At 43.0% G+C, this 23,822-nt stretch overlaps 1 protein-coding gene across 2 annotated transcripts in view; it reads right to left on the bottom strand.

The window, feature by feature from the left end:
* Positions 1 to 23,822, bottom strand: part of TDP1 (tyrosyl-DNA phosphodiesterase 1) — a 78,790-nt gene that overhangs the window by 5,584 nt on the left and 49,384 nt on the right. The window contains exons 13-14 of one of the 2 annotated variants that reach the window (XM_046647006.1): positions 11,938 to 12,040; positions 3,168 to 3,276 (exon numbers count right to left, since the gene is read on the bottom strand). In XM_046647006.1, the coding sequence (XP_046502962.1) occupies positions 3,168 to 3,276; positions 11,938 to 12,040 (212 nt within the window). Of the gene's footprint in view, positions 1 to 3,167; positions 3,277 to 11,937; positions 12,041 to 23,822 lie in introns of those variants that run through there. The other variant, XM_046647007.1, reaches the window with a different exon arrangement.

Raw genomic sequence — 23,822 nt, 5'->3', positions numbered from 1 at the left:
TCACCTCGTTTCGCTCTCTCAATAGTCTATCAGATAATAAAGAATATAAGCTAAAAACAGAGTGCAGAGCAGAGGCCCTTGGGAGAGTGCTCAGGAGAGACTCCTCACTCATCTATGTCACTTTCTCTGCAGGCTCAGAGTCACACAGCAAGTGGGACGTACGGAAATAATTTACGTCCGATTTAAAACATTGGTGACTTTGCTTTATAAAAGTTTTCCTTTAAAACTACAGCTCCCATTAGTAAAACGAGTTTGGTTAAGCATAATTTTTTAGAAGAAGAGTAATGTCAACTCCATGAGGGCAAGGATTTGTGTCTGTCTGATTCACAGACAGATTCCAAGCACTGAGATGGTGTCTGCAAACAGTAGGTTCTCAATAATGTGCCTGTGGAGAGAACGAATCAGCAGCAAGTACCGCACGGCGCGAGGGATGCTTGCAGCTGAGTCTTCATTTTTGCTCTTTCTTTGATCAGTTTCTTGGTTTTAGGACATCTGGTGGTCTCTCGTACTGAACTGTTAACTTGTTCACAGCAGTGTTATTTCTTTGCTAAGATTTTTGCATAGTCATCTGATTTAACAAGATCTTACATGTGCTACAGTGGCTTGAAAATCACTTTTTCAAACGAAGTGCTTTTGAAATGTTCTTAGCCACTCACTTCCCCAAATCTTGGTGAGATGCCTTTTTATAGTTCATGTGACTCCCCTGAATGTTGGCTATACAGGAAATGGTGAGATCTGGATCACTGGCACTATTCTACATGCTGCTGAAGCAGTCTGTAAGGTAAGGTAGTACTGATAAAAAAATAAAATGCTCTAGGTCTCTCCTGTATGTACTTTCAAAGGAAACGCATACAAAAGGGAAAACTCAGCTAAACAATGGAAAATATTCTACTTGCTGGCCAAGTAAAACGTTTATCATTAGATGGTCTAAGATGCTACCCAGTTGTAAACTTTTAGGCTCCTGTGTCTATTGGAACTGCAGAGAACTCCAGATATTTTTTAAGGCTCCTCTCTCTCTTCCATTCCTACTTTCATAGTCCTTTGGAGATTAGGATTAAAGAGAGGGGGTGGAATTCCAGCCAAGGTTCCGGGGCTGGGGGTGGAAGTACAAGGCCCAAGGCCAGACCCCAGGAAGTGAAGCCTAAGGCAATCAGTCATTCCAACATGTTTATTCAGGAGAACTCAGGCTAAAGAACAAAACAAAACATGAAGAACAAGAAAGGGAGAAAAGACAAAGGTGCGGCTCAAAGCCAGAAGCGGGAAGGACAGGTTATCACGTCATGTCCTGTGACCTGGGCAGGTGAGAGACTAGACTGTCGTGTAAAGCCTCAGGCTCTTTTCATCATCAGCTCTCCCAGGGGAAGGGGAGAGAACGAACACCAATCCACGAGGATATGCAGGAACCGAACTGGACATTTTAAACAACAGAAACAAGGGCCAACATTTATTGACTGCTAATGCTGAGCGGGATGCTGTGTTCAGTGCTTCACACGCATCATCTCAGTTACTCTTTTCAACAGCCCTGTGCAGTAGGCACTCATCTCCTCATTTTGCAGATGGAGACACTAGGCCTAGAGAAAGCAAATAACTGCCCAAGGTCACTTAGTAAGTTATGGGGTTGGCACATAGACACAGCCTAGTTCTAAAGCAGTGTTTTCCGTGTGTGCGTGTGTGTGTGGAAAAGGCGAGGTGGTCACAGATTCCTTGAAATTCTGATAAAATCTATATAATCCTGCTAGTGAAAAATGCATATGCATGAATATACAACAAATTTAGAGAACTCAACACATTCAGAGGATTCAAAAAAATGTACACAGCTTGGAAAGGAGAGGGACAAGAATGTCTTCTGAAACTTTGTATCATCACAACTGATTAGAGATATACAAAGTCACCTGCAAGAGGCAGGCTGGCACACCAGACAGCACGAGAGAGGATTAACTGTTAGATGTGTCAACATAATCAAAGACATGGGTCCGGCAGAAGGGGGAGGTAAGGTTCACCTGGAAAGCCGTAAACGGTGAGGGAGGGTGGGTAGGAGCTGGCACCCATCCAGCACTGTCTAAGGAAGAAAGGGACCCACCCCACAAGGCTGACTCTGTTAAGGGGTCAGAGTGTTTGGAATATTAGTGGGGTGATATCATTACAACTTTCCAATCGAAAAAGGAATTTTCTCTCTTCAGATTCAGCACTCAGAAACCTGTAGGTTATGATTTGGCTACCTGTGTAGGCCTCTACCTTCCAGGGTAAAATACGCTGGCTGTGGTGATATGAGCATTTGCCATTAAAAATAAGTAAGCGTGTCCCGATTATGCATTTCCTTCTGTGAGCGTCTGGTAAGTGCGAACTTGCCTCAAAGACGGGAGCTGAGAAAAGCAGTGCTGCAGCTTGTGTGGCTGGGTCAGACCTGGGACGGGGGTGGAGCCACCTACGCCAGCCAGCCGTCCTCCACAACACCATGAACCTGAACTCATCTTCCACTGACTTCCTACTGTGAAAAAACACCTGGCCACTGCCCTTAGCACGTCAGAGTCTAGTGCTGGCTGGGGCAGCAGTTGCCAAAGTGTGGCCTGGGGACCTCTTTTTTAAGGGGAAGGGTCTGTGAAGTCACAATTACTGTCAGCACAATATTAAGTCATGATTTGTCACTTTCGCTTTCTCACAAGTGTATAGAGGCTGCATGACATGTGACATCACAACAGAGCAGCTATGAGAACGCCCCTGGTCTTCCATTAACCCTGATAGTAAAGCGGTTTGCAAAAAATATAAACAGTGCCACTCCTCACAAATTTTTTTGTTTTAAACAGTCATAAAAATGTATATATTATAATGGATTTATTGATGTTTAAAAAACAAATTAATAAATTTTTAAAATTTCTTGGTTTTAATTTCTAATGTAGTAAATATCAACAGATAGAAAAACCCAGGTACATAAAAGCTGTTTGTGGTCCTCAATAATTTTAAGAGCGCACAGGGGTTCTGAAGCAAACCAGTTTGAGAATTGTGGCGCTAGTGGCCCCAGACATAACAGTAAAGGGGCCTCTGCAAACCTGTGCTTCCAGAATGTTCCACAAGCCAGCCTCCCATTGAGAGACCAATGGCTTCTCCTGGGCACTGTTTGCTTCTGCTTTGGTACATTCACCCATGGTTTTCCTTCATCTATGTCTCACCTTTACTTCCGTACAGTTCTGGAGGCAGATCATATGGCACGGGAAAGGAGGCTGTTGGCTCCTGGTTGTCCGAGAAGAATTTCTGTTTCACTTTGAAGCTGTCTAGGCCCTGCAAACACACAGAAGGAAAATATGATTGCATCCTATTTTCTAAAAAAGACCTCAAGAAGCAACTCTTTATAGCACTCACAACAAAATTCAAGTTCTTTCAGAGCTATTTTCAATGTTTGATAGGTCAAATATATTAACAACTCTCCCAAATAAATCTTTCCTAAAAATAAGAGATTTAAATTTCAGGAATTAAATTATAGCAAAGTTTGCAAGAGCTTAATAGAGACTATAAAGGTACAAGAGAAAAACAATTTTGGGTATTACAGCCCATTTGTATTAGCCACTAGGTATACAGTTTGCAGCGTGTGTGTAGAAGACACTATATAAAAATACCTCAAAATACTTTCAATATTGCTATAGTAACAGGCTGCTCACTCTGGTGAAGAAGAAATAAAAGTTGCTTTCAAGTATAATGAAAGTGTTTCAATATAATGTGATAAGAATATAAAGTGAAAACTCTTCAAGACCCACCAAAATGGAAGGTTTAATCCAAGGACTCCGGAATAGAGTATCAATGTTACAACTTAATCAGGGTGCAGGTTCAGGCCCCGTACCCAGGCCGCCTCTGCCTTCTACCTCAGGGCCTGTGCAGAGAGGAGCTCACGGGCTTCACACGTTGGCTTCGCTCTCCCCAGGCTCCCACACATCAGTCACCTCCTTTGTGGATTATCTGGGCACCTTATTTGCAGGTCTGTCCGTCTGTCTCTCATTCCTTCTGTCCACCTATCGAAACACATCTCCACTCTTCATATCCTAAACACCCACATATCAAACAGTGCTAACGTCTTAGGAAGCCATACAAAGAGCCAGGACTACAGCTCTCAGTGCTGGTGATCACATAACTTCGCAGGGGAGGCTGCTCAAGGGCACAGTGTAGGACACGGTAAGAGTTGGCGTCGTGTTGACCTAAGCTCCAGCAATCTCAGTTCTAGCCTTTGCTCTGGCATTTACTGAGCTGTGAGAATGGCTGATGTTTGCATTTATTCATTTGACACATTATTTCCTGAGTCCCACCTGTGTGTCCGGCATGGATGCCAGGTACCGAGTATACAGGAGTTACCACAAATGTCATCATCCCTGTCATTGTGGGGTGTACGGTCTAGTGGAGAGACATTCAACAAATGCATTTATAAGGGCAAAATAACTACAATTGGTGATAAGCACTATGAGGAAAAACGGGAGTACTAGGAGAGACAACAGTAGGCCTGTTTTAGATTTGGGGGGAGCAGATGGTCAGCAGAAGTCTCCCTTAAAAAGTGACATTTTAATTAAACTCTGAAAGATGAGTAGGGTTTGCCAGGTGAGAGTGGAAAGAATCTTCCAGGTGGAGGTAACAGCATCTGCAAAGACCCAGGGGTGGCAAAGAGTTTGCATGTTCCAGGAACACTTGGCCACTTACTTATTAGGCATCAATTTCCTCATTTGTAAAACCGGAATGATAAAGCATCTGGTTATCATATTAATGTTTCTCACTTCAGCACCTAGCACATCTTGGTGCGTAGCTGGTGTGCAAGCAATGCTGAGCTGTAAAAATGGGATTAAAGTACCTTCTCTGATTACAGGCCTCTGCACCAGAGCAACTGAAATACCATACATGAAAGTGCTTTGCGGATGTTAAGACCTCATGGAAAGGCATGGGGTTCAAGACGGTGGCTAGTAAGACAGAGAAAGGCAGCACATAGATGACTGGCACAAACTCTAGACAGAAAGGGAAGAAATGACCTTTTACCAGTTGCAGGATGAGGAAAGGCTTTATAGAAAATATTTTAGCTGGGCCTTGAAAAATTGGTACAATTTGATAAACAGAGCAACGTTAGAGAAGAACATCAGGAGATCAGCATAACACAAAGCAGAGGTGGAAAAGCTTAGAGAGGGCCCCTTAGGGGGAGAGCTGGGGGCACTGGAGAGGAAACTCAGCCACACTGGAGACGGCTGTGAACAGGAAGCAGCGTGGACATCTGTGGCTTACACCTGTTCGACTGGGCCCATCTCCTGGCCCAAGTGACTCCAGATGGGCACAGGGTCCAAGCCAGAAGCTGTCGGGGAGGAGACTCTCTCTCTGTGGGGAGTTCCTTTGGTAAGCTGTGAGCCTCAAGCTGCTGGGGGCTTTCACCTCCATCAAACTGAACTTGGGTAACACAGCCCAAGGCCCTGGATTCAGCCTGAAGCAAGCAACACGTTCCTGTGTTTGCCTTTTTTGTTACACCTTTTGAGTTGGTTATGTCACTTACAACCCAAAGCATCATAGGACCCCAGTTAAAGAGCGTGGTCTTTACTTCGATACACAGTGAGGAGCTGCAAGAAAGGTTCCACTATAAAAGCAGATTAGCACAGACTGGAGAATGGATCAGACTGAGAACTGCTAGAGCCAGAAGACAGAGCTTCTGCAAAGGGAACGGAGGTGGATCAGTGAACGGCAATGGGGATACAAGGGTGAGTATCAGAATAACAAAAGCGGAGACAGGAATGAGGTGAGTCAGTCTGGATCAAAGTGGGGCCAGTGGAAACAGAAAGAAAGAAAGAAAGGGATCTGAAAGAGAATGAAGGAAAAATTAATAAACATCAGGGACATACTGGGGGCTGAGGAGGAAGGGAGCAGCGAGACAAAGGACACCTGGAAAAGGACACTGCAGCCTGCCATCTCCCCCACACCTCTTCCCACTCGGCAGAGGGCGGCTGGGCCACCTCAACAGTCAGCACTGGTGTCCCTCCTCACAGCTCACCTCAGACACATTCTGGGTCTGAGGATAATCTGAATAATCTCTTACCTTTGTATATCACTTATTTGCTGTGTCACTTTAAGCAAATTAATCTTTCTGGGCCTGAGTTTCCTCAACTATTAAATAAGTTATTTAGAACAATGACTGGCACACGGATATAAATTAGTACCGCCTCTAAGTATATTCAGTGTGCTCTCTGGGATGTAATTACTCCTATTTTACACAGAAGGAAATAAATTTGGAGCTTAAACAGTTGTCCAAGGCCACACAGCTATTACGTGGCAAGGCTGGAAATTGAGCCCTGCCTTTCTGACTCTTGGTCCTATGTTCCTTCCAAGCAAATAAAGAGTCTCATGTTCACTCAAGACGAACCACAATAAAAGGAAGAATTCCTTGAAAATTTTAAAGGCGGTATTACAGCAGGCCAAGACAGAATGAGCCAAATCTTGAAACCTTGGTTCTTGATGTTTTTAAAAAGAAAGAGGACAGAGGTTGGGAGGTGATGCCAATTTAATGATTATTAGACACTTTACGGAATTTCAGGTAAAAAGGACTTCCTGCTTCTTTAGCTCCTGGCTTATTTCTGTCATTTTCAAATGCATCATGGCAAAGGATTACGAGTCTTTATGGCCCCAGATCTGATGCCCCACTTGTGTCGGCTCCATTTTCTGACTTCACAAATACAAGAAGCTCTGAGCCATCCAGGCCTGATAGGAAGCAATATGGCTTTTCTCTCGAATGCCATTTCTGATCCAAATTCTTGGGTATTATCTATATACATAAAAAAAGTACCACTTTTCCCTTCAATCTGGATGTCAAATAATTTGAGGCTGTCTTCTAATTCACAGTGGTATCACTTGGCGTTTTACAAAACAGAGGCAGGCACCCTCCCAGGCACAGATACTTAACAGACAATTAAGACAATACATTCGTAAAACACCAGGTGAGAGGGTGGACATGTATCCTGCATGAGAAATTACCAGCTTTCCCTTCATCAGCTCTGGGAGCAAAAGAGCTGGTTATCACTGACGGATTAGGTTTAGCAGCTTCGCTCAATCACTGAGCACAAGAAACATGCCCAAATTTCAGTTAGAAATGTAATTTGTCAGTTGCGTCTAAGTGAGGAGCATCCTCAAGCAGTAAAACCCTACACAAGGCATCAAATTTTCCTGGGTAAAGAGTAATGGCAGCTGAGCCTTCTAGAAGGAGCATGTGTAATCAAAGGTGGACTAATTGACCAGGAAGTAAGTCACGGAAGGTGGCCGTCTTGTCCTTCCTGTAAGGCTGAGTACGACCGACAGCTGCAAGCTTTTCCAGCTAGGGGCTTAGGAAAAGCTTCGTGGAGAGGAAACCTGATAGGGCTGAGAAGGATGGGTTTCTGAGAAGCAGAGGGCTGGCTGTGTGAGTGTGATGGAGTGCACATTAGAAGGAGAGAAAGTGGGGCCAGCCTGGTGGTGCAGTGGTTAAGTTTGCACGTTCCGCTTCGGCAGCCCGGGATTTGCCAGTTTGGATCCCGGGTGCGGACACGGCACCACTTGGCAAGCCATGCTGTGGCAGACGTCCCACATATAAAGTAGAGGAAGATGAACACGGATGTTAGCTCAGGGCTAGTCTTCCTCAGAAAACAGAGGAGGATTGGCAGCAGTTAGCTCAGGGCTAATCTTCCTGAAACAAAAAAAAAAGAAAAAAAAAAAGGAGAGAATGTAGCAGCACCACATGTCATGGGTGTGACGTCAAGACCGTGATTCGCTTGAAATTCAGTCTCTGCCTTTTCTGTGGCACTGCTTGGTTTACAAGCCATCACAGCTGCTGCTGATATTAACTGCAAGCTGTGCTCAGTACTCACTAAGTACCAAAACACTTCAAAGGTAACAGCTCCAAATTCTCAAACGATCTGACACTGTCCCCATTGCAGAGCTAAGAGAAAGGAGGCCTATAGAAGTGACAGGCCCAAAGTCTGACAGCTTGTAAGCAGGATCCCAACTCCACTCTCTGTCTGTCATTTTGGCTCCTATAGATCTGAAGTCCTTAATCTTCAAACTGTGTGCTCCGGGAGAGTTCCTTTTCTTGGTCCTTGGAGTCTGTCCAATGTGTTCTTCTCTATTCTGTCTCTTTTCCAGTTATTTCAGTTTCTAACTGAGGCAAAGAACAGTAGCTCAGGACCACACAATGAGTAGGTGGCAGTTGCTGCCACAGCCCACCTCACCCATATGCCAACAAGTACTCACAGGGGACAGGGCCCTGGGGTGTGTGGGGAGCTGTTTCAGTTCACAGTGGGCCTTGATGTCACACAAAGGACAATGGACGTTGTCTCATAGGCCAAGAGGAGCCACTGAAGGTTTAAAGGCAGGTGAAAAAGAGAAAGTAGAGACTTGAAGACTGAAAGTTCTTGGGGATTTGGTTGAACCATTTTTGACTCTGATCACAGAAGAGAGAACCTGCCATCTCAGGAGCAGGTGAGCCTGGGCCTCAGGAGGCGCTGGGATGGCTCTCAGCCCCAGCACAAGCGCAGGGATGTTCAGGCTTCCTTCGTCTGGAGGAAACAGTTTTGGACACTGAGCCATGATTCTCAGAAGGTTATGTGCATTACTCCCAGAGGGAGGAGGCGTTCCAGCCACAACTGTTATGCAAGCTCAAGTCTAGGTCAGCACCCGACAAAGTACGTGCTCAGTAAACACCAAACGGCATGAAGTTCAAAGACAGAAATACTTCTCTCTCCCTGATACATTCACAGATGCCTCACGGTTTGGAATACAGCTACTGATCTTCAAAATCAGCAGATCTTTCCTTTATTGAGATTTTCTGAATCTAAATGAATTAGTCTAATCTAAAAGTTAAATACATCTAAGGGACAACCCAACAAAAACTATATATTTGATAAATTGATATTAGACCTCAAAAGAACAATGTTTTCAATTTAAGTTAAAAAACATTTATTAAGTACCCACTATGTAGCAACCATAGCTAAGTGCTGGGGTAACGGTCAACGCACCTTGACCTAAATCCCCAAATTCTTGAATGTGTTCCTAATCAAAGGGAAAGCTACTGACTCCATGCTTTCATGGAAAGTTAGGTTGATCTCAAAATGATGTGTTTACTGACTCATTCATTTAAAAGAAGCAGAAAAAAGGAGAACAAATATTTGGTTACCAGGGACTTATCAGCTTCCAGACCAACCCCAGAGGGTTGCAAATAGTATCTTTATTGTGAATGGGAAATGCTGGCTCTCCATCCACTATGGTTTTTAGGCCACAGAGTGTGACTTCACAGGGCCATTGTCTCCTGAGTGACAGGTCTCATCATGGCTGTGGGAAAGGAGAGAGCTGCAGGGTTCCTTCTAGGTGACCGCCTCTGCAGTGTTTGAGACTGTGCCATTCTGGGCACAAAACTTGACTGTCTGCAACGCTGGCCTCAAGCCAGCTTTCTGGAACACAGTGATCAGGATGGCCTACTGGTGAGGGACAAAGGTGGAAACTCCGGTTGCTGATAACTCAGAAATGGGGGTGTTTTGGACATGGAGTTCTGCCTAGGAGGCACGAAGGTGGCCTATCTCAAGAAACCGGATTCTGGATGATGTCCAGTCAGGAGAACGACTACAAAACTGGGTATTAAGTCTATTTGGCAAATATGTAACTAAAAATTTCAAAACGCATGTCTTGATAGTACTGAACGGGAAATCTAAAGAACGAAATAACTCTGGGCCTCATTTCACAACAAACTGCATGTATTGTCAGTAACCACTTTAAGATTACAAACGATATAGAAAATTTTAAGACATTAAATGAATATACAGGGATTGGCATTTGTAATGCAATAATCTCATGGGAGAGAGAGAGAGAGTGCATGCGCACACTCTTTAATTTCAACAAGACAGCTACAGCTGAGCTAGTCCATAGTGCAAACTGCGTATGACAGATATGTGAACATATTTAAGCACCTAGCACACCCAACACCCACTGGACTGAATCCATGTGGTCTCCGCAGCCACTGTTCCATAGCTTTGCTCTCCTCACAGAAAGCACGGTGCGTACTCTAGGGGCTTAAAGGAAGCAACGTCAACTAACAGACTTTGCTAAGAGCCTCCCACATGCCCTCCTCACGCGTCTTAGCACCCCACTTGCCCCTGGGATGTCTGTCAAACAAGGGGCCTATTTGATGACCTTCTTGCTCAACTTGACTTTTAGCTCCTTGGGAGGGCAAGGTCAAATACTTCTGTGTATCATCCACACGCCTAATTTCAGCACCTGGCCTGAGTCATTTATGATTCCCTGAAGGACACAGACAACCCACTCAGATGGGAGAATGTCTGATGACAAGATTAGTGGCAATTGGTGGGTCCTTATCAGTGTTCTGGAGGAAGCCTGGTGAAAGCACTGTTCTAGGATCTTGAGACATGCCCAGGAACTCTGATTGTTGGAGAACCTGCCGTCTTCTTACAGCTATAGTCTCTATAAGCACACTCAATTACTAAATACTATTACCCTAGCATTGTGAATTTACTCTTTTCCTGTGATAAAGTTGAAAGATCACAGGAAGGACCAGTGAAAGACTGGAACTCCCTCAGCTGTGGAACCTCAGGGAAGCCACATCCTTGTCTACAGAAAGCGGGTAACGATCTACCTACAGGACTGTGGAAGTAGAAATCCTTGGCTGTAAGCAGTGCTACCTCTTGCTCTGTTTGACTGTAGGAAAGAAAGAAAATGTACTGGAATCTTATGCTACCCTCAGGAGAGGTCTGTTAGTTTTATAGTGAAACCCTCTGAGATAGAGAAGAAAAGGATGGATCAAGATTGGCGAGGGGAGGAGAGACAAAGGGAGAACAGAGCTCTTCACCAAAGCACTTGTGAGAAGAGAAACAGCAAGGAGAGTTGGTGGACTGGCAGGAGGGCCCTCCCCAGTGCACTTTAAGATGATGCCCACGTGTTACATGGGTCTGGACTTAAAAGAAGGACAAAGACACAGCACTCCCTTAGCTAAATCTTCTGGTCCAGTCCAAGTGGTTTACAGTGGGGCCGCACCGTGTGTGTGTTTATCACAAACTCAACTACAGCAAGTGGTGGGAAAAAAAAAAAGGCATCAGCCACCTCATCATGTGGGCAGTTCTGACTGCATTCCACCAATTTCCACCAATGAGCATGTGCCCAGAGTGAGTGTGAGGGGGCGAGACGGCAGGTTTCGGGGCCTGCGTGCCTCTTAGCGTGGGACCGTCTCTCTGGGCCAAGAGTGATTCTAGTGTTGAGAGAAACACATGGCTTGTACAACCTGGTCCTTACACAAAACCCAGCCACGCTGTCTGGTGTTCAGCCGCAGAAACTGAGAGCTGTTACAAAGCTGGGAGACAAGCTGACTGTGCTGGACGCCTCGAGAGAGACCCAGCTTCCAACTCGGTGTCTTTCTAGGTACCTCGCCACTGAGTCTGATCGCACGTGCCCTTTGCGACTGCCTGAACCTCCTTCTCCAGCAGACATCACGAGCTTCCCTGCTCCTGGCTTGTCTCCATGCCACGTCCCCCATGTGGGGTACTCCCCCATGTGGGGTAATCCCCCCACTCCTCTAAATCCTAAGCATCTTTCTAACTCCCCCCCACAAGCCCTCCTGCTTCCAAACACGTCCTCCAATCCCCCCAACCTAAAACGCCTCACACTTGGCTGAGTCATTCCTTCTGTGACTGTCACTTACCACTTTATAATAAATCATGTCGGGTTTCACAGTATTTATTTAAATATTGTTATTTACTTTACCCAAAGCAGAATCTTCAATCTCTAACCAGGTCCACTATTTGAGAGCAGCAATCCCACCACACCCAGAATAGTGAGTGTTGCATAAGTTCATCAGCACAGGCCAGCGGGTGGGCGCGGGCAGGGGTAGGAAAGCAGAGAACATAAACACCCAATTCATTTCACACATGACTGACCAGGCAGTTTCAAACGTGAACTTACAAACGCTGAAGGGAGGAAAAGTACCCCAAGCTCGTAGGAGCGGATCATCAGCTGGGTGCCGTTTTTCTCTAACGCTCCCCAGGCGGCCTTGGACAGATTTGCGCTGTGGGTACAAGGACACAGAAAGGGCTGACTCAGCGAGGCATTTCAGTGTGGGTCACGATTTCACAGCTGCAAGAGCACTGGTCAAAAACAGAGATAGCCGCAATCACGTTCATTCAGTTTCCAGTGGAGTTGTGCATTTTTGGAAATGGAATTTAAATCCTGTCATGCTATAATCCTCAAGATTTATCTAATTGCTAATTTGGGATAGCTTCATCCTCATCTGTGTTCTTCCCTGAGGGCAGCTATTAAAATCATTATCCTTCCTCAGAAAGTTTTTTCTTTCTGCCCAAAACCCTTTTTCATTTCATGATCCTGGTGTAGCCAGGATGTCTGGTTTTGTTGTACATAAAAGTAGTATTTAAGAAAAAACTGTCGATATAACCTTACATAGTAGTATTTTAGGTGTTGCATTCTCTTTTTCTGCCTTTTTTGGGCCAGGCAGTGCTAATTTCTACTTTCGATCTAAAGAATTCTGAGGGCACTAGATTGGTATCTGTATCTAGAAAGAAATGGTGCTCAGGATCATATTTTATATTGACAAAGAGTTGTGGACATGGCTAAACAGCACACAATGCAGTGAGAGGAAGGAGACCTGGAAGTGACCAATGGGAGGCACCAAGATGCAATCAGGATGCTCAGGAATACAGATCACTAAGCTCTGGGGCAGCATCCTTAGAGACACTCTCCCAGAGAACTCTCACTGACCAATTAATGTAAACCCACTGTAAACATTTTTTTTCAATTAGGCTCACCCAAATTCTGTTTCATTTTTAGAACGGAGAGTAAGACCTCAGCTATTCAGACCTGAGAGCCTGACTTCATGGATAATGGAACTACTTCAAGATTCATTCACTGGGGCATCGTGTATTCTTCTGAACCAAGTGCGGGAACTGCTGTCCTGGGAGTTGGGAGAGCCAAACAGAAACGGTTACCAAGGGAAGTGAAAAGAATGATCTCTGTTTGGGTTTCTATGGGAACAGACACGAAGGATTATGGAAATCAGAGCAAAGGAAACTCCTAAAACAATTAAGCTAACTTAAAAAAATAAGGTGTATTTATGGACCTTCCTGCCTCCTTACATGGACCATACCGAGGGCAACGAATCTTTCTTTGATGCCCAAGAGTCACAATCATGAACATAGATATAAAATATAAAATGCAGAGGAAGTGGGAAGTTGACGAGACAGTGGTATTATGATTCTAGGAAAATGTTCTCTTTAACAGTCCAAGATGACAGCTTGCTTTTAGGTCTCTCACTGGTTAGAAACATAAGGTGACTTCCCGGGCATCAACAGGTCTAACTTCAAAACCAACCAGCGTGTGAGGTGGGGGCAGTCTTCGGATGAATATTTTCCCCACTTTCTAAACTACCACCTTCCTGATAACTCCCTTCACCTGCCGGCATAGCACCACAGCCCAGAGGTACTTTCTGGAAGGCTTGTTCCCACTCTTTCCTCACTAGTGGTGTTTTCCTCAACATTCCAAGATTTGAGGGCTTCCGTGGTAAAGAGCGATAGAGACGATGATGACACTTCTTCAGAGGGTCTTCTCCAATCCCTCCTTGTACTTGGCTTCTAACAGAATTCCAACCACCTGGAACCTTGAACTCTATCCCCAATGAGACCAAAAGTCACTGTAGGCTGTCTAAGTGATAAATCAGTATTCCTTGAAACAGCATCTTTAAATAATTCTTGCCTTCTGAATACACCTTAAATCACTGGTACCCAGAGGAGCCAAGACATGGGGTATATATTTGCGAACTCCAGCCCCACCTGCTGTGTGTGTGGGTGGTGTGGACAGGCATCTACAAGTGTCTTTCATGAGGCACATAACACCACAGGGCTGCCAACAACAAGCTCTTTTGCTCTCGAAACTCCAAAGGAATTCCAGCTTCTTGTCTCCTCTGCTCAGGATCCATATCCACTGCCTGTCCTGGCTTCTGGCTGTGGCTACTGCTGCTACTTGAGCTCATGTCCACCATTTTGTTCCCTTTGCCCTCGTTCTTCCAATTTTCTTCTGTCTCCTGCTGGACTGAGCTGCTTTCTCCCTCGGTGCTGTGGGTTATTTTGTTACTGGGTATTGAAGGAATTACCAGAGAGGGTTGGGGTTTTTAATTTACTTTACATTCTTTGGGAGTATGGAACTGCTGTAAGTTGGAGAATTCCAGAGGGTAGGACTCTAGATGTCCCAAATTGTACTGTCGACCAAAACCTCTGCCCAAGCCACTAATAGAGTAGCAGTGAATAAAACAGTGGCTTCTAGGGGACAGAGGTGTGTGGCAGTCATGGTTCAAGGAGAGAAGCAGAATGACCAGAGGAGTATGTGTGTGTGTGTACATATATAAGTATACACGTAAAGATAAATATTTACAGGAATTTGTCATCATGTAACTGTGGGAGCTGGTAAAGCAACCTCTGTAATGCTGGTGTCTTTGCCCTGATGCTGGAGCTTGAAGTCTGCAGTGTAGGCAGAAGCCAGGGAAAGACGGAGACAGTATAAAGAGGAGGAGAGGAACAAGCTAGAACCACAGGCAACGAGACGAAGCCCTAAGTACTGACTGAGCCCATGTCTAAACCCTGTCAGTTCATGTTGCTTCTGGCACTGGGGGTGTCCTGCAGAAGCCAGGGCCCTCGGCCACAGAGCCAGGCACACACACCTGACAAGGCCCAGGAGTTAGAGAAACTGAAGCAGACGCAGGGGAGGGTGCAGCACTTGCAGGTCCAGCTGCTGCCTCATGCCAACAAGGGAGGCCAGCCCAAAGTGACAGCGTGTGGGTTACAAAAATGGCTGCTGCTTCACATTGGCCCTCCAAATCTCCACAGCAATCTCCTTTGGGGCTGATCTTAACCGGAAACTTATAAGAAAGGGGATTCTGGAAAACAAGGTTCAGCCTCGGCAAACTGACACATTACAAAGCCACCATGGGGGAGGGATGTTTTTTCCTGAGCCCTCAGCTAAGGTGACCAACGGTCAGCTGTTCAGTTGGGCAGTGTCTAGGCCCCTTAACAAGGAGCTGGACTGGTGGTAGATTACTCTGCCACAGCTTGCACAGCATGGCTAATTAGAGACCCAATTTCAGTCCACAATATGGAAATTTTGTCCCAAAGTTTGAACCTTTAAGAATAAATTTAAACTAGTAATATATAAGGAAAAATTCCTCAAAGAAAGCTTAGGAATGCCATCTAAGGTACGTGGAGAAGAAAGGAAAGCTAAAGTTGAGAAAAGATCTCTGGACTCCAAACTGGGAGAGAGATTTCATCCCAGCTTCTCCACTAACTGCTACATCCTAACTCTTCTTCCCAGGTCTTACTTTCTTGTCTCTAAAATGAGAGGTTTTGCTTGACGAGGTAAAAAATCCCTTTCCAGACAACAGTCTACAATGACTAGAGACATCCACGTTCACTTCTAAGAAGACAGCTCTCCTTCACCTGTGTATTCCAACCACAAAGACAAAATCATGATTTTCATTGGGAGCTCACCAGCCAGAAGTGCTTATTTGAATGTGCGGGATAACATGTTAGAGAAACGGCCAAACAAGAACAGAGAAGAGAGCAGTGAAGGTGATCTCTGGGCCCAACCTTTCTACTTGCACCTTAAAAGTCTCAAATTTGGTAACAGTAGTGTCATCATCTGCCACTTCCAACTCTGGCTCAAGCAGCTGACTGAGTTTACATTTAAGATTTTGTTACAAAGTATAGGAATCTTCAAGGATGACTGCTGTTATGGGAACACGTGTCCAGCGATAAAACATTTCTTTTCATTGTTAGTACTTAATCTAGGCAGCAGCTGCACACAGTGCAGAGATGACTAACAGACTGAGCTCCTAGCCGCACATCCTAGAGGACTGGGGGTCGGGGGAGAGCAGACACTTTCATAAACAGATGCAATAAACAGACTGTTGACAGTGGATGTGAGACAAGATGCTGACTGAGCAGCTGGGGTGACTGGGAGGAAGATGATCAGCTCTAGCTAATGCTGCTGTCACTCCTGTCCTGAAACTCCACAGCAGTATGCCTGTCACACACACGGACACTGTAAGCTACCTTGCATTTCGCATTTGCTGTAGGTTTTCTCGTATTGTCCTTGGTCTCTGTTTCTTTTTATGTACTGAAAACAGTTTCACAAGTAATATGGAAAGACATTCTCATTATGAAAGATTCAAGTAGTATACAGGTATATGAAGATATGATCTTTAATTTTGATGGATTCTGTCAAATTTCCCTCTAAACATCTTTCCTATTCAGACTATCAACAGTGTACAAGAGATTCTTTTCTTGGATCCTGAGAACACTGGGTGGATTATATCTATGAAAATTTTTGTTAATTAGCCAGAATATGGCTCATTTAAATTTTATTTCTCTGATTACTAGTGGTGTCCAGTATTTTTAATCATTTACTGGACATCGATATTTCTTAATTCTGTGAATTATCCATTTGTAAATTATTTATTTTTTATTGATATGCAGAATATGTTTGTTTCCTATCGCTACCCTAACAAATGGTCACAAATTTAGTGGCTTAAAACAATGCAAATTTTGTAGTCTACACAGAAATCAAAATATAATGATGTACACCTGAAATTTATAAAATGTCATAAACCAGTGTTACCTCAATAATAAAACACACACAAACACAAATTTATTATCTTACACTTTTGGAGATCAGAAGTCTGAAATGGGTTTTGCTGGACTAAAAGGGTGTTGGCAGGGTTCTGTTCCTTCTGAACGCTCTAGGGAAGAATTCATTTCCTTGCTTTTTCCAGTTTTCAGAGGCTACCTGTATTCCTGAGCTTTGTGTGTCCATTCCTCCATCTTCAAGATCAACAAGGCTGGCTGAGTCCTTTCCACACTGTCATTACTCTTGACTTCCCCCTTCCACTTAGAAGTACCTTTGTGACGACACTGGGCCCTCTCTGATAATCTCCCATTTTAAGGTCAGCTGATTTGCAACTTTAATTCCATCTGCTACCTTGATTCTCTTTTGCCATGGAATGTAACATATTCCAGGCTCTGAGGATCAGCCCAAGGACATCTTTGATGAGCCATTATTCTGCCCACCACATGGTGCCTTTCATATCTATTACAATTATGTTGCAAATGTTCTCCCAGCTTGTGAAAGTTGTTTATGAAAACTTTCATAGTTCAGAAGGTCTTTCTGGCTTCCTTTCTTCCCCTTTTGGAGGGGGAGGTGTTATCCAAGTTGTAATTTTTTCCTTTATAGCTTCTGAGTGTGAGGTCTTGTTTAGAAAGGCCTTCCTCATCCCTCCCCAAAGGGTGTCTTATGATGAGCTGAATTTCAAAATATTCTTTTTTTTACAAGGTTTTATTTTTCCTTCTTCTCCCCAAAGCCTCCCCGTTACACAGCTGTACATATTTTTAGTTGTGAGTCCTAGTTGTGGCATGTGGGATGCCACCTTAACATGGCTTGATGAGCGGTACTAGGTCCATGCCCAGGATCTGAACCTGCGAAACCCTGGGCTGCCGAAGTAGAGTGCGCGAACTTAACCACTCGGCCACGGGGCCAGCCCCCTCTAAAATATTCTAAAAAATCTATCAATTTTTTCTTTTATGGTCAAGTGCATTTTGTGTACCAGCTACTAAATAAATCTCTGCCTACTCCAAGATCATGAGGATGCTCTTGTTCTTTATAGTTTTCGCTTTGTTACTTACGTCTATCTATCCTTCATCTGAAGTTAATTTTATGGCCTGAGATAGGCCAAGGTTTATTTATTCTACATGAATATCCAATTGCCTCGGCACTATTTATTGAAAAGAACATCCTTCCTCCATTGAATTTCATTGGTGCCTTTTTCAAAAATCTTTGATTATGCATGTGTCTTTTTCTGGATTTTATTCTGTCCCATTGATCAATTTATCTATTCTTATGCCAATACTAGTCTTACTGTGTTTTTATAGTGAATCCTGAAATCACATACTATAAATCCTCTTCTTTAAAACTGTCTCAGCTGCTTCAGGCCCTTTGAATATACATCTGAATTTTGGAATCAGCTTGTTCTTCTCTAAAAGTTCTCTTGCCTATTCTATATACCTTGCATTTCCAAATAAATTTTAGAATCAGCTTGTTGATTTTCCTAACAAACTCTGCTGACATTTTGATTGGGATTGAAATGAAATCCATCAATAAATTTGGGAGCAAGTGATGTCTTAATACTGAATCTAATAATCTATGAACATGTTACATCTCTATGTATTAAATTTGTTCAGCAGGGTTTTACGTGTAGTTTTCAGTGTAGCTGTCTCACACATCTTTTGTTAAATTTATTTCTAGGCATTTGATGATTTTGATGGTATTTTACTTAAACTCCTTAGGACTTTATAAATACACAACCATGTCACCTGCAAGTAAAGACAGTTCTACTTCTTTTATAATGTTTATGCCTTTAATTTTTATTTCATGCTTTATTGCACTGGCTATAACTTCTAGTACACTACTACAAAAAATCTCATTTACTCTCAAATCTATTTCATCTTTTCACTGAGGCTCCCCCACATACCACTGTACTGAAATCACTCCAAGTCACACAAATACTCCACATTATCATATCCAATGGAAACTTCTTTGACCTCATCTTTTATTCCATCTCTTAGCAGCATGTGACTTCTACTATCTCCTCCCGACCCCCCTCCCCTAAATGAGATATTTTCTCATGATTTCTTTTTTTTTTTTTTTTTGAGGAAGATTAGCCCTGAGCTAACATCTGCTGCCAATCCTCCTCTTTTTGCTGAGGAAGACTGGCCCTGAGCTAACATCCATGCTCATCTTCCCCTGCCTTACATGTGGGATGCCTAACACAGCATGACTTGCCACACCCAGGATCTGAACAGGCGAACCCTGGGCCACAGAAGCAGAACGTGTGAACTTAACTGCTGCACCACCAGGCTGGCTCCTCTTTCTACTTTTAAACTCTCCAGTCACTTCTTTTCTTCCACCTGATCTCTAAATATTGGAGCGCTAGGAATCTGAGACATTAACATAAACACTGGTTCCAAGCTCTTGAAGAGACTGGCAAAAATAAATTCTATCTGGAGGTATACAGGTCCACTCAGACCACAGAGCATTCTTATAGTTAAAACCTCAATGAAGAGACACTTATTATCCAAAATTTCAAAACACAATAGAAAATAATCCCAATCTACCATGAGCAAAAGTCAACAGAACATAGCATTAGACTTGCAAGAGCCTGAGAGGAATGATCAATTAGATGGTGATTTACAGATAAGTATATTTGTAATGATGTGAAAGTAAAAGAAATACAAAAGAAACAGTGAAACAAAAAAAAAAATCAAATTTGAGAATAATAGCAGCTAATACACAGCGTCTACTATGTATCAGGCACTGGTTTAATCCCTTTATGTATTTTAATTGTTAACCTTCATTCTAAACTATTAGATAGTTTATTAGATAATACTATTATTATCTTCACTTAACAGATGAGAAAATAGAAGTTAAGTAATTTGCCCATGGTTTCTACAGGTAGCAAGAGGTGGAGAAAGAATTTAAGCCCAGAAGCCTGACTCTGGTCTAAGTTCTAAACTATAAAGCATACTGTATCTTACAAGGCCCCAAAGTGAAAAATATAGTCACTGAAATTAAAAACTCAACTGACGATTAACACATCAGTTATAGCTGAAAACAAAGTTAATGAACTAGAAGAGAGATCTGAAGAAATTAGGTGGACTGCAACTCAGAGGAAAAATGATGGAAAATAAGATGCTGAAGACTGAAGGGGTCTAACCTGCATCTAATGAGAGTTATAAAAGGGAAGTAAAAAAGTGAGTCAATATTCTAAGAGACGATAGCTAGTAATTTTAGCAAACTGTTGAAAAATTAGATCTTCAGATTGAAGAAGTACAACAAATCCCGCTAAGACTAAATAAAAATAAATCCATATCTATTAATCCATTGCAGTAACAATACAGAATACCAAAGATAGAGAAGAGTCTTAAAAGCAGGCAGAGACAAAAGATAGATTTCCTATAAAGCAACAACTAGACAGTAATTTCTCAATTGTAAATGAGTTCAAAAGCCAATGAAAAAAATTCTTGAAAGAAGTGGGAGAAAATAACTATAGACTTAGAATTTTAAATCCAGTTCAATTATCACTCAAAAATCAGGGCAAAAACAAAGGTAGTGGGGGCTGGCCCCATGGCACAGTGGTTAAGTTCGGCGCACTCCGCTTCAGGGGCCCAGGTTCGTGGGTTTGGATCTTCACCACTCGTCAGCCACACTGTGCCAGCGACCCACATATAAAGTGGAGGAAGACTGGCACAGATGTTAGCTCAGGGCTAATCTTCCTCAGCAAAAACAACAACAACCCCACAAAGGTAGCATCAGAAAAACAAATCGGAGAGCTTATTACCAGTGAGAGGTCTTCAATGAAATAATTACAAAGGATATGGTTCAGGAAAAAAACCTAAATTTGTTTGAAAGGACAGAACTGCTAGGAAGAAAAGCCAAGAAATTAGTAAACTTGTGGCTAACTCTAAACAAGGACGTATCGTGTAAAACAATAATGACAATGATGAATTCTGAAGGCCTAAAAATAAGATGGAATGAAAATACTGGAGAATAATAACACATGAGAGAAGGGGTGACTGGAATTAGAGTTCTACGTTTCGTGGCTGCTTGAGAGAAGGAAAACATTAATTAACTTTAGATTCTTAAATTTAACAATAACATTTTAAGTTTATGGTTAGATAGTGACAATACTTTTTAAATAACAGAAGAAAAAGGAATAAAAAGACTACTTGATGAATCCAACAGACGGGGAGAAAAAGGTAAGACAAAGAAAGAAAAACATGGAAACTAGAAAGCATAAAGTAAAATCACAGAAAATTAGAAATATATCAGTACTGACATTGAACACAAATGTATCACAGTTACCTACTAAATTGGAGATTATTAGATTTACAAGAGATATGCCTAAAAGAGAAGGATAAAGAAACGTCAAAAGACAGGGCCTTTCTAGACACAACACCAAAAGCATGATCCACGAAAGAAAAAATTGATAAGTTGGACTTATTAAAAAACTGTTGAGGCCGGCCCGGCAGCACAGTGGTTAAGCGCACAGGTTCCACTTCAGCGGCCTGGGGTTCACCAGTTGGGATCCCAGGTGCAGCCAGGGCACTGCTTGGCAAGCCATGCTGTTGTAGGTGTCCCATATATAAAGTAGAGGAAGATGGGCACAGATGTTAGCTCAGGGCCAGTCTTCCTCAGCAAAAAGAGGAGGATTGGCAGCAGATGTTAGCTCAGGGCTAATCTTCCTCAAAAAAAAAAAAAAAAAAAAAACTGTTAAGAGAATGAAAAGAAAAGCCAGTCTTAGACTGGGAGAAAATCTTTGCAAAACACATACCTGATAAAGGACTGGTATCCAAAATATACAAAGAACTCTTAAAACTCACTAAGAAAACAAACAACCTGATTAAAAGGATGGCAAAGGATCTGAACAGACACTTATTAAGGAATATATACAGGGGCTGGCCCTGTGGCTAAATGGTTAAGTCTGTGTGCTCCACTTCGCTGGCCCAGGGTTACACTGGTTTGGATCCTAGGTGCAGACCCAGCACTGCTCATCAAGCCACGCTGAGGCGGCGTCCCACATAGCAGATCCAGAAGGACCTACAACTAGAATATACAATCAGGTACTGGGGGGCTTTCGGGAGAAGACGAAGAAGAGAAAAAGAATATATACAGATGGCAAATAAGCATAATAAAAGATGCTCCCATTATTTATCATTAGGGACTGCAACTTCAAACAACGAGATACCACTACACTCCTATTGGAATGGCCAAAATCCAAAACATTAACGACTCCAAATACTGGTGAGGCTGCGGAGTAACAGGAACTCTCATTTGCTGACAGGAACCCTCTTCGCTGGCGGCAATGCAAAATGGTACTGCCACTTTGGAAGACAGTTCAGCAGTTTCTTACAACTAAACATACTCGCACTATACAGCCCAGCAATCGTGCTCCTTAATATTTAACCAAAGGAGCTGAAAGCTTATGCACATACAAAAACCTGCATGTGGATGTTTTATAGCAGCTTTATCCATAATTGCCAAAACTTGGAGCCACCAAGACGTCCTTCAGTAGGTGAATGGACAAACTGTGGTACATCCAGACAATGGACTGTTTATTCAGCACTAAAAAGAAGTCAACTACCAAGCCACAAAAAGATAGAGAGGAACCTTAAATGTGTATTGCCAAGTGAAAGAAAGCAATCTGAAAAGGACATATACTGTATGATTCCATCTATTTGACATTCTGGAAAATGAAAAACTATGGAGGCAGTAAAAACATCAGTGGAGGCCAGGGGTGGAGGGATGAGGGTGGGGACGGATAAAAAGACAGAGCGCAGGGAACTTTAGGGCAGTGAAACTATTCTATACGACAATGCAATTGGTGGATACCCGTCATTATACTTTTGCTAAACTCCATAGAACGTACAACACCAAGACTGAACCCTAATGTCAACTATGCACTTTAGTTGATAATGATGTGCCCATATCAGCTCATCAAGTAAAATAAATGTTCCACACTAATGCAAGACGTTAACAATAGAGGAAGAGGGGTGGGGATGATGGGGTAGATGGGAGCTCTGCACTTCTCGCTCCATTTTTCACTAAACCTAAACTGCTCAAAATAGCATATTAATTAAAATAACTTTTAATACACACAAAAAAGACAAAGGACTAAATTAGCTGTAATTTTAACAAAATCTCCCCCAAAATATCATTACTTTATTTCCCTAGAGCAAGACAAGTTTATTACTGAGTTTACGTGGAAGAATACATAGCCAGGAAAACCTATTGAAAAGAGAATGGGGGAGAAAAGCTGGTTCGACCACACAAAAACATATTACCAAGTCCAGAGCTCCAGTGTGTGTTGGAGAACACTGCCTGTTTCCTCTCTGATGTAGTGAGTGAACTGTCTACACCCTCAGCTTCCCTTTCCTCCCATTTCTCCCTCTTCAATTCTCTGTAGTCTGACTTCCACTCAAACAATATTCTTAACTGCCAAACCCAGTGATCTTTTTATATCCTTTTAGACCAGCGGTTCTCAACAGGGGGTGACTTTGCCCCTAGGGGACATTTAGCAATGTCGAGACATTTTTCGTTGTCACAACTATAGGGTGGAACGCTACTGGCATCTAGTGCGTACAGGCCAGGATGCTGTTAAACATCCAATAATGCACAAGACAGCCTCCATAACAAAAAATGATCTAGCCTCAAATGTCAATAGTGCTGTGGCTGAGAAGTCTTGCTCTTGACCTCTCTGCTGCACTGATGCAGTTTTCTCCACCTTCTTCGCATCTCTCTTCCTTGGCTTTCTCTCCACTTGACTATTCCCAGCTCTCTGATTCAGCTTCTCTCTCATTTGCTGCCCTTTCCACTCTGTTCTCTCTAAATTTATGCTACATCCTTGGCTCTTTCTAGTGTCCTCTTTTCTTCCTTGAGGACTTTTCCACTCACCAACTGCAAACACTACTTTGACAAGGATGACTTCCAGACTTCTCCAGCTTTAACTGCTCATCAAATTAGCAAACTGGCATCTCCCACCACAAGCTGGATTTCTCTATTGGGATTTCACATCATTACTCCGAACTCAGCAATCCAAAAACAGAATCTAGCAGCATGCTTTCCCCTCTGAAAACCAGCTCTCTCCTGAATTCCTTCTGCCCAGTTTCATTCAGTCAGGCTCAGAAATCTCAGGTATCTTGGACATGCTTGCTCCGTAGGCAACCGTGTACAGCCAGTCA

The sequence above is a fragment of the Equus quagga genome, chromosome 20, assembly GCF_021613505.1.
Source record: "Equus quagga isolate Etosha38 chromosome 20, UCLA_HA_Equagga_1.0, whole genome shotgun sequence".
Taxonomy (NCBI): domain Eukaryota; kingdom Metazoa; phylum Chordata; class Mammalia; order Perissodactyla; family Equidae; genus Equus; species Equus quagga.
Note: the sequence above shows the minus strand (reverse complement) of the source record. Positions and strands in the feature narration are given on the sequence as shown.